This window comes from Bombus bifarius, unplaced genomic scaffold (assembly GCF_011952205.1).
Source record: "Bombus bifarius isolate JDL3187 unplaced genomic scaffold, Bbif_JDL3187 scf7180000007992, whole genome shotgun sequence".
NCBI classification, from domain to species: Eukaryota; Metazoa; Arthropoda; class Insecta; order Hymenoptera; family Apidae; genus Bombus; species Bombus bifarius.
In genome coordinates this window covers 3,072,354-3,084,074 of record NW_022884373.1, presented here as the reverse complement: position 1 = coordinate 3,084,074, position 11,721 = coordinate 3,072,354, and the positions used below count along the sequence as shown (strand labels likewise).

Sequence of the window (11,721 nt, the reverse complement as noted above, 5' to 3'; positions counted from 1 at the left end):
TAGATTGATAAACATCTTGATATAGATAAATTAGGATATCGATACAAATTATTTACTCTATTAAGTCAATACAGTAGATCGTTTCGAAGAGCCTCTTGAAAAGACAGGGTGATATTTCGACGTGCATCAAATTAATAATTGACTATCGTTTCGAAATCTCCTCATTGACTACAGTAGTTGCTGGCTTATATAAAAACTGATAAAATATAAAGATTATGCAATATGTAAAAGTTGACAAATTTTAAAGATTATTTAAGACGATCATGTTGAAAACAATATCTCAATTGACTCCTGTAGTAGCACCGTCTCAAATATGGCTGAAACATCAGCCAGTGTGCAGTCCGTACAGTGTGGTTGGATGTTACGGTGTCTCGTGTAACGATTTATCTCGTACTATTATTCAATCTAAATGTTCCGTGTCCTGGTTATATAAAATTACAAGAAGAGAGTTCCAGCAGTCAAGTAAACGTGCTGTCATCACATGCTGCGAGACAAAAGAAGAAAAAATGGCACCAACGCGTGTTATTCTTATGTCGTGTGGCAGTTATAACCCTCCAACCAATATGCATTTAAGAATGTTTGGTACATATATGTCATTCCTTATAATCAATATCGAGCCTTCATATAAACACAAAATTCTTCAATTCGTGTACAATATAGTAGACGAATTTTACGACATTTAAGATTTGTTGATTATTTGAACGAATCAGAACATTGTTAAGATAACACTGTGTAAACAATCCGAATTGGTGTTGTCAACGTTCACAAATAAGAATTATTTAGGATATGAAGTTTTAATCAGATTTGCAAATAAAATTTTGTATTAATAAACAAGTTCAAATTATTCATACAATTCTATCTTTCGTAGAAATTGTTTCACAATTGAAATATTAAATGTGATTTTCTTTTGATAATGTAGTAACCTTTTATTGGAAATTTACAGAAATTGCCAGAGATCATCTTCACAGAATGGGAACGCATATTGTGATTGGCGGTGTTATATCTCCTGTACATGATGCATATGCTAAGAAAGAACTGGCAAACGCAACGCACAGATGTGCTATGCTAAGATTAGCTTTACAAAACAGCGAATGGATTCGACTTAGCACTTGGGAAACTAGACAGAATGGTTGGACAAAGACTAGACTAAGTTTACAGTACCATCAAAATTTGTTGAACTCTGTGGTATTTGACTGGACTAATGTTAAACATAATGTATCAACGGAGGATCTGGAATGGATTCCAGAAAATGTAAAAAATAGTTCTGATCACACTCCAATTCAAATTAAATTATTGTGCGGTGCTGATCTATTAGAAAGTTTTGGAACTTATGATCTTTGGGCTGAAGAAGACGTAAGTAACACTTTTATTTATCTTATTTTGCTATTTATAATGTTTTGATAATTAAAGAAAGTTTTTATAATTTTATATTTGCAGATCGATGCAATTGTTGGAGAATATGGTCTGGTAGTTATTACAAGGGAAGGTTCTAATCCAAATAAGTTCATATATGATTCAGATATTCTTTCCAAGTATATGGTAATTGTCTTATCAACAATTGTTATATATCTTTTACATCAACCTAGTATTCTTATAATTAATTTCTATACAGCACAATATATATATAGTAACTGAATGGATTCCAAATGAAGTTAGCTCAACTAGAATAAGGAGAGCATTGAAACGAGGTGAGAGTGTCAGGTATCTCGTACAAGATTCTGTGATTGATTATGTCTATAAGCAAGGAATTTATGATGCAAAGTCAACAACATCGACAATGTGAGTTTAAACATAATTTCACTGAAACAATAGTTCACTTAACTAGTGGGAACTTAATAGTATGTCTTCCAGTAGATTTAAACAGAAATTTATTTTTATGTATTTTGTACGAAAAGAATATATTTTTATAGCATTCATATTCCTCATAGTTGGTGAGTTTAGAACATACAGAATTGGTTGATCTAAGATGTTGTAAAGTTGTTGTACAGTCATACACATACACAGTTGTATATTTTATAATTAAAATTTAACCCTGTTATTACTCAATAACATGAATGCATAACATAAGATGGATTATAATAATCAATATATTGGTTTTTAAATATATAAATATTTGAATATTGAATAAGAAAGGATATATGGAATTTTTGTTTTCTACAAAGTAGTTTTTAAAATATTTTATACATAATATAAAGAATGTTAAAAAAATAATTGGTAGTATATAGATTTATTTTATACGAAAATGTAATAATGTATTTTTCACAAGATACATATGATTACCAAACATACATGGACGATATAATGTAACTTAGAATTAGATATTAGATCTAGTCGATAAAAATATTTCAACACTAAAAATACTGTATTCTTATAAATTTTTCGAATTGTTTATTCGATAAATACTCATAAAGCAACAGGTGCCAAACAATTCTGAAAAGAACTTATTGAGTGTTAAAAGGGTTAACACATCTTGTATAAACAATATGCAGCAATATATTAGTCTAGTCTAAGAATTTTTTATTTATTATGTAAATCTAATCAGATCTATTTCCTAGTAACTCGACTGTAATTACAAATAAATTTTAGCAACTGCATTTTTTTTTTTATTTAATTTAAATTGTATTCAATTTGCTAACGGTGGGGAAAGTATCGATTCACGGATAAAGGTAATTTTCCTTGCTTCATTCAATTCCCTTTACCATTCAGAACATAATTAAACAAGAAAATTAAATAACGAATTTACATAAATGTGACATAAATATCTCATTGCCAAGATGTAGTTCGATACAAAAAATTAGTGGAACAACTTTTCCCTGAATCGGACTTCTACCAAGCATCGAGTTAACGAAGACCATATAAAAAATAGTGTCTTGTTTTTCACGCTGCCAATCTACTTGGACACTGAAGTAAGTTGGAACTGACCTCGCCCAATGCGAATAATTACTTGACCATTGATTCCAAGTATCAAAGCACCTTTCTCACGCCGTCGCCTAGCGACGTTACCATGGACTCCCCGAGTCCGATCGAAATTATATCCATCGATGTGCCTGATACCGTTCTGCGTAAGAATATCCAGAACGCAACAAACATGGCTTGCGTGACCTCCCGTCACGCCAGCTGCGGTGGCCTCGAGGAGGCGCGCGAGAAATTCATTAGCGCTCTCGTTGCCGAGAACGGCAACGCCAAACATATAACGACCGCGAAGGCCGCGTATCCAGGTCTCGCGAAACAGATCATCGCCACCGAAACCGGCGAGTCGCAGATCCTCGACGAGGTAGGTTTCGTTGACGATGATAGGAAGGTTAGGAAGGTGGTCAGGGTACAGCCCCGATCGAGTCAATTGGAAGAGGTGTCCCCGGGTGTCGCCACCTCGTCGAAACGCGAGAATCTCGTCAAACTTAATACGAAGCCGTCAATCGAGGCGAAAAATAGCGTAGCTAAATCGTCAGAGACTAGTAACAGACTTCGAGTCCAGTATGACGTCATTGATGTAGAATCAGGAGGAAGTAGAGTCATGAATCGCGAAGCTAGATCGTCGATTTCATCTTCGACTGTCTCGTCCTCGACGATGTCCGCTATGGACAGTGGTGGAGGACGCCACGAAGGCGCCTTATCCGACTTTAGCGTGGACAAGGAGGACTACAGGCTCACGCGGTACGGCTTGGACGACACGGTCGAAGACGAAGTCCAAGACAAGCATAAAGATTCTTGGTTAGGTAAACAACGATCGAACGACTCTATAGAGAGTCAGCAGGAAAGTCTATCGCGCAAAAAACAATACCCTGATCCAAGGAGAAGCGACGAGGTTTGCGATCAGGACGGCTTTCCTAACGATAGCGTTCGATGCTCAAACACGCAGGTGTTAGTGTTAGTTAGCGCGATGATTCATAATCCTTTCGACAAGGAAGGTACGACGTTGATTGTTGAAGAGAACGGGGTACAGGGTAAAGGCGAGATCACGATATACAAAGGCGAGTCGGATGGAAGTATCGATAAATTGAGTCTTTTGGTGCAGTCGCCTGTTCCGTCGTCCATTAGCGAAGAGAGCACCGTAAAGATACAAGAGATAGTCGATGATGGAACGGAGATCGTGAGAGAAGCCTCCGATGACTCGTTGGCCTTAGATGACAAGTCCTCGAAGAGGGACGTAAGCCTAGAGATAGATGGTAAGTATGTGAAGTCAGTGGTGAACGCGCGCAAGAGTCCCAGGAAGACAAAGAACGGTCAGATGAGAATACATAATGAAAGTGACGAGAAAAGAGTGAAAGAGAGCGAATCAATAGAAAAGAGCGTCGACTCGGGCACGCAATCGGAAGAAACGTTCTATAAGACTGTCTCGAATGCTTCTTCGTCGAGATCAAAGAGCCCTAAAAGAGAAAGCAAATCTCGATCGAAGATTTACGAGTCCATGATCAGCGATGAGAGAACCAAGAAAGTGAAACGATATGACGCATCATTAAAAGGAAGTCTCGATTCGGTGATCGCCACGAACGATTCGAGGACGATTTCTAGAAGGAGATCGAAGACTGAGGAAACGTTCTCGAAGAAATCGAAGAGCTGCGAATCCATTAAGAAGATCCAGGAAGTGTGTTACGAAGATCCTTCCAAAGCGGACAGTACGTCTCAGCTGATCACGGCGAACGAACTAGACATGCAAACCGACGAATTCTGCTCTGCCTGCTGCTACGTGAACGAGTTGTCTTTAAGGACGGAAGAGATAATGGGAACGGAAGAAATAATCCTGCGTTCCAATTGCAGTTCCATCGTCGACGAAGATTCTACGGAATGCGATATTTGTAGTTCTTGGAATCTGCAAGAGTCGACTGACACCTTGGATCGAAAATTCATTTCCTCCGCGACCGACTGCGATCAGCTATGCGAGGTTTGTGAGATCTGCAACGAGATCTCTGCCACTTTCAACCCCGACCAGGAGCCAAGATCGTACTCTACCAGGGATCCAAGAGATTTGACTCATAGTCGGGCGTTCGAGTCTTCCTCGAGAAGTCTTCCTAAGAACAGTTCCAGAATCGGCGACAGTATCGCGACTAATCCGTCTCTGGACGATGACAGCTTCGAGATCGAGAACTGTGGGTTCCAGAGCGGACCAGAGTCGTTGGACGATCGAAAGTTTAGCGATCAAATAAGCGAAATACAATTTTCCAAGTCTTTCAATATCTCCGATTCGGCTGTTATTAAAAAGAAATCGCGCGATAAATATTTTATTCCTAAAGACGAGTTGGCTATCCTGTCTAGTAATTCCAGGCGCATGAATCGCAAGGGATCGTTATTTAGAAAAAAACCAGCCGAGGATCCTGTCAACGTTTCTCAAGATAAGAGACGTTATTCCTCGGTGGATAATCTTCAATCAGCCAGAACATCTTCCAGAAACAATGACAAAGTTCTGAGGCCTAAGAACAGCAAGCTGATCGGCTCAGCGGATAACATACGCGCTTCTAGAAGCTCCAGAAGGTGCAAATCGTTGCAGAGATCGGCGGACAATGTTCGATACGTGGATTCGTCCACGGATAATTTGGATTCTCTGGTGGAAAGTTTAGGAAGGGAGGACGAGACGCAAGATGACATAAACTGGATAGAGAAGCCTAAAGTCAGGGATAACGAAACTGTAAAGATGATCCTGACCAAGCATGGAATTAAGATAATTAGCGAAAAGGAAACCGCACTATAATAAAATTAGAATGACGATATAAAAATTCAACGAATTTGAAGGAACGTAATTTGTTCGAAGGAAATCGCTCACGTTAGTTAAAGAAAAATGTTGCAAGAAATATATACATATATTATTATTATACACGACACAAATTAGTTTGAACTCTTGTTAGGCTAACTGCAAACCTTAGGATGCAGACTTATCGACTCTCTTGTGATAATTCTGACCGATATATCGTCTTCAACAGATACAAGATTTTTCACATTATAATAGAAACTTAGTTAACGAATATACGTATCTATATAAAGAAGAAAGAAGAAAAAGAAATATATATATATATACATATACATATTATATATTTATAACTCGGGAAAGAGATTCTTTTCCGAGAGAAAGAGAAACGCCAAATGTTACGAGATTTGATCCTAATCACAGATTCTATTTAATTAATAACGATGATGTTCACGCGACCGAGACTCTTTACGAAAATCCGCCAAAAAAATATTGCATAAAAAGAGTGAGAAAATGGAGCAAGATCTCAAAGCGTGACATTGTTAAGCCGCACGTTGTTCGTCGTGAATAGAAGGAAAAGAGTTCTAAAACGATATGCATACAAGAGTACACAGGCCTTGGGAGAACTCCTTTAGGATAGGAATACAACCAGAGAAAACGATATTATATATGTACATTATTATTATTGCGTTATAACGAACTGAACTAACAGTCGCTGCTGTTGAGCGTGATTAAACAAATTAAATGAATCACGGGGTGTTTCGTTGTCGCGTGCGTTGGAAGGAAATATTAACGAAAAAAGCTCGATAAATTTCAAATAAATAGGAAATAAAAGGAAGATTACAAACTATTGTGGAAGAGAAATGAGTTCTGGACAACGCACGAGCATCGAGAACAGTAAATTATCGAGACAATCCTACAATTAACTCGTCAATATTATACGAAGAGAATAAAGAATGGTTTCGATTAACCATAAAGTATTCTATACATATAAACTACGTAAGCGATGCGTTACGATGGGCTGCGGTACATCGATCGGGGAGGCCGTGATTAATTAATGTCGCTTCTAATGGAACCCGCTGATCTCAGTTTACCTTTCGTCGTGTGCAAAGGAAGAAAGGGATCAAAAGAAAAAAAAAAGGGGGTCAGATGAAACGATAAAGAGGAATACGAAATTTGGAATACGAAATTTCACGAGAATGAATTATTCGCGAATTTAGTGACTGCCTTTCTGCGCGACGAATCTGACGATATAACAATTAATTAATTGATTACGGTTTACACATACATACATACATTACACCTCTGCCAAATAATTTTTATTGAGAACGTGCCAATTGTCTTTTAATATCTTTTTAGACATCGTGTTTTTTACTCTTTCGAACGCTCTGTGTATGATAGTTTGAAATCGTTGATATTTTTTCAACAAAAGCGATTCAAAGGGAGATCGAGAAGGGAGAGAGAACGAGGAACGTCCCTCGATTCCGTCACTGTCGCTCATCGAGCATAATGCGTAATTTTTATGCGTATATTCGTATTTCTATTTTTTTTCTCTTTTTTTTTAAGTCAATCTCTCTCTTTCGTATCTTTTTGTATCCTGTATGCACGGTGTCATGCGCCTCTCTTTTTGTCGTAAGTCTCGCTTAGAGAAATCCATCCAGCGATCGTAATTGCTGTCTTTTAGCGAATATTTTTTCCAAATATTGATCAACCACTCCACTGCATCTAACTGTGATGAAATCGTTCTTGGAAGGAGATGAATATACAGAGAAATCTCTGACAAATATCTTTCCTTTTACGATCGATACTTTTTTTTCTCTCTCCTTCTTTCTTTCTTTTACAAGATTTTTATTATCAAACGTTTGCTCAGATTAATCGTTAACGAGAGTCTCAAGACTCGATTTTAAATACGCTTAGGTGCAATGGAAACGAATCGTTGTTTGATATAATGGCTGAGCTTCTTAGGCGTATTATCTGTATTTTCATAGTGCCTAATTTTCCATTCTTCTGCCAGCAATCGCGCCTATTTTGGCGAGCCATTGTCAAGGTGCATCGTGTCTGCGAATGATTTTGCGAGATGCGATACTTTTTTACATTTTGTTTCATTCTTTTTTTCTTAGTCGATAAGGACAAATTGTTTTGTTCTCGAACATACACACCATCATCCTCCCTTCTATCACAGCCCTGTTCTTTTTCTTTAGTCTTGATGCGCAAGCCTAATTCTTTTACACATCCCCCCTCCCCTTTCGAGCAAACTGTTGTTCCGCTCTTGTTATTTGTATAGTAACGTAGATAGACGAAGGTGGCGAGAAATATGCTCAAGCTGACGGTATTCATTGTTTAAAATTCATGTAAAAGTGCTTCCTAAGTGCGACTAAACGGCTCTAGGCCACCCTTGTATCTTTTTGGACCAATTCCGCTTCTTTTTTCTATTCCTGTATCGTTCGTTTCTTTGTTGTCTGTATTTTTCGATTATTTCGTGAGACATGTGAAATGTGTTTGGCCATCACGACTTCTATCATGCAATCGCTTGTCGAATAAAAATCTTCGTTGTCTAAACCGTTTCTCTCATTCGTACTTGTACCGTGAAGTGTTCCCTGAAAAATTGAAGAAAGAGAAGAAAGCGTACAATTTGACTGTGTACAGATCAGTATTACTGTTCAATTTTTTAAATAATCCTATCATATATTAAGCATTCGGTATTGCTAGTATTTTTAAGTAACGTTACAGATTAAGCGTGATATTCACTATTACTTAAGAGATCTCGCGATACGTTAACGTTAATGTCACTTGTTAACGCTATCATGTCGAAAACGCGAGGGTGATCTAAAAAGAGGCAAAGACGATCTAGAGAAATAAAAGAAATATAATTTCCATAAGAATCTAGAAATTAATCTTCCTTGATCAATAGGAAAGGAAGGACGAAGATCAAAGATCCCGACACTTGAGTCACGAAATCAAACTGTCGTAATTTTGTCTTCCATCACAGGTCCATATTTTACATTCGTCTAAGTCCCTATTCCAAAAACAAAGAAGATTCTTCATATCTGCAACTCCAATATACATATCCGCTGTTCCGCGATTATTAAAAGATCTCTCCAAACTCTCTTCTCGTATCTTCCTTAGCTAAACCAGCGTTCGATCGATTTCGAGTTTCAGAAAATCCACGTGTCACGTTACAGCACTCCGCTCCAAATCTATAGATCTTTATTCGATCGTTACTGAAATACGCCCGAGCCCTCTTTTTAGATTTTCCTTTAATCAAATCGCGATGGATGCCAAATTTCATCAAATTTATACGTGTCGGTGTATAGGAATCGTGTTCGACGGAAACGTCTCTTTCTCAATTTTTGGCCAAAATTCGAAAACGGTGGTCGCCGCGCAAAGATCATCGTAAAAAGGAAGACGAGACAAGCGAAATAAACCCCCGATGGCGTGATAGAAGTCGATGTGTGGTTCGGTTCTGATGGAGCATGTGATATGTGTTTTCCAGGGTACAGCAAAACCTGCATGCCTACTGTAAGACAGATAATTGACTGTCTCGTTGCTGCTCGACCCATGCCAATCCGATGCGGCCCCTGCCTTACTGCTAAACGTACTAATACTGCTACTAACAATCGCGGTAGTAACGGCGCCAGTCGCGTTAGTAGCACGGCTAACAGCAACAACATCAACAGCTACATCAACAACAACAAGAACGTACACGCCTACGAGAACATTCAGAGCTTTAGTATGCGCGAGAACGTCCTGATCGGTTGCGCGACCAGCCGCGACTAGGATTTCCGTTTATCGCAGTGCTGGGGAGGTTTGGTCAAACCCTTACGAATCACTTGAGAATTGTAGATCTTACGAATGTCGATTCTTTTTCTCAATTGAAATTCTTTACGAGCGAATGGAACGAAGGAATCCATCTTTTCCTTTTGTTGGGTTCTTTGGAAAGTTTCTGGCGAAATTGAAGAACAGTGGAACTTAACGTCGATCGTAAGAAATTGTTATGAACTTTCCGAAATACCTAAGGTTTTTTCTTTAGTATAAACCAATGTACTATAACAATTGGAAATGTTTAGGATTGGACACCACTTAGGAGGAAAGGTTTTGTTTATTGTACGATCGTTTATTTTATGAGAATTTTTATAATAATGTATGATTAACTGTTTTACTTCTATTTGTCAATTCTTTATGAAGAGCTATTATTTATTTCGTTTGTACTATCTGTTGTTTTTATATTATGCAAATAGGAGAGAACTCTAAAAATCTTAGGGGTTATATAAGGATAGGAAATTTCTCTTATAAGTTTCTCTTATATTTTTTAAATATTAAAAAGCAAGAACTTGTACCTGTTTTGATATAAGATGCAAACACTTGAGAAGATGTGCTGTAATTGGAATTGCTTTTTTGAAGTACAACATTGAGAGATCATAAAGCGTGTAATATAGTGTTGTTATTAAGATAAGCCTGAAAAAAGAAGAAAACGTAAAAAAATATACGTATGCCTATGTATATTTTATATTCTTTTGCCAATTCTAGTGGTTAGTATTCATTTATTTTAGCGCTGCAGCAAGTATTTACACTATATCATTAAAATTACCATACAAAGTATGACTCCTAGCGAGGACCTTATTGTTGCTAACGTTATGATCGCTGATCAATTGGAATGTTTCTCTGTTCGAACATTATTTCCCCAGCACTGCTTGTTTTAAAAAGAAAAGAAAAGTTTTTTGATTCCGTTCTTTTGTACTCGGACCGTATTTTTCAACGTTAGAATTTGATACATCTTTTTGCACTATTAATGTTAGAGAAAATGGTGTCAACTCGTACGATCATTGTAAACAAAGTTACGTCATATAAACAATTTATTCAGAAATTCACGGACAGGTCGTGTTACCAATTAAATTTCGCATGACATCATCTTCTTTATCGTTAAAATTTCACAAGAATTCAGAAGCTTGTCGAAAGGCATGTATTCAAATATTTAAAAAAAAGAAAAAAAATAGAAACTCTGTTTGATACTGGCACGTTACCAATTGTAACAGATTATGATTTCCACTTTTATGGGAACTTACAGAAACGGAAGTAGGCTGAAGGGAAAAATAATTTAACCCAGCTAATCATAGAACTGCTTCTGTCAGCATTAAACTTTCAAACCTTTGTTAAATTATTATCTGCATTGAAGCTTAGAAAAAGACTATACTATCTTACGTTACAGGCTATTAAACAGTTTCCGTGAATCAAGATCATTACAATCATTAAGGATCCGTTTGTATACTATTTTCATTACATACAACGCTGCTACTTTCTTACAATAGCGTCATTTTACTCGTATCTCACAGGTTGCGTGTCTACTATTATGGCTACAGTTATAATTTTGCAATATCCGCGACAATCCTAGCCGCTGTGGATGTTGCGTATTAACTTTGGCGGTGCGTTATTTCGATTTAATGACATGACGATGGAAACGACTTATGCTTTGGTACTTGATGCGGTCAATTTGCAAGTGTCGTTTCGAAACGATGTCAATGGTCATGCGAGCACGTGGCAACATATGTAAATTAAAAGCTACAGTGTCAATTGGACGATGATTTTTTAATTCTACGTCTAGATCGAAATATCGAAGAACGCATTTTACGAATTGGTACCACCATGAAGTGGCTGATTTTCGAATTATTTTTTATGTAGAATCATCCTCTTCCTGGCCGTACCATTAATCACAGAGGACATTTTGTATATTCGAATGTTACACGAATCTTGTATTACAAATTTTGTTCTTTACAGCGCGTTCGTTGACGTAATGATTTATTTTAAAATAATGCGAGGCGGAAAGATCGAAGTTAGATCGTAAAACGATTGATCCATACGATTAGCATTTTTCTATGGTTTCGCAGAGTATAGATGATCTTATCGGCCGCGAAACTTCCAAATTAGTATCTCGCGGTTACGAGGGCGAGTTTATAAGGAGAAATCAAAATAATCGATACATATTTTATATACGTTGGCAAGAGAGGAAGGATGAGAGGATGAATGAGAGAGAAAAAAATGTTTGA

The 11,721-nt window shown here is 37.3% G+C and overlaps 1 protein-coding gene across 4 annotated transcripts; it reads left to right on the top strand.

Annotated features, from left to right (window-relative positions):
• Positions 1 to 248: 248 nt before the first annotated feature.
• On the top strand, positions 249 to 9,517 carry LOC117205571 (nicotinamide/nicotinic acid mononucleotide adenylyltransferase 3). Of its 4 annotated transcripts, none has more exons than XM_033444116.1 (6): positions 249 to 582; positions 944 to 1,353; positions 1,438 to 1,539; positions 1,613 to 1,779; positions 2,908 to 3,274; positions 9,174 to 9,348. In XM_033444116.1, the coding sequence occupies exons 1-6, from the start codon at positions 264 to 266 to the stop codon at positions 9,201 to 9,203; spliced, it is 1,395 nt and encodes a 464-aa protein (XP_033300007.1). In that variant the 5' UTR covers positions 249 to 263; the 3' UTR covers positions 9,204 to 9,348. The 4 variants fall into 4 exon arrangements, with proteins under 4 accessions (XP_033300007.1, XP_033300009.1, XP_033300008.1 ...); XM_033444118.1 differs by lacking the exon at positions 2,908 to 3,274 and adding an exon at positions 2,867 to 2,906; XM_033444117.1 differs by lacking the exon at positions 2,908 to 3,274 and having other exon boundaries at positions 9,175 to 9,517.
• The last annotated feature ends 2,204 nt before the right edge of the window (positions 9,518 to 11,721 follow it).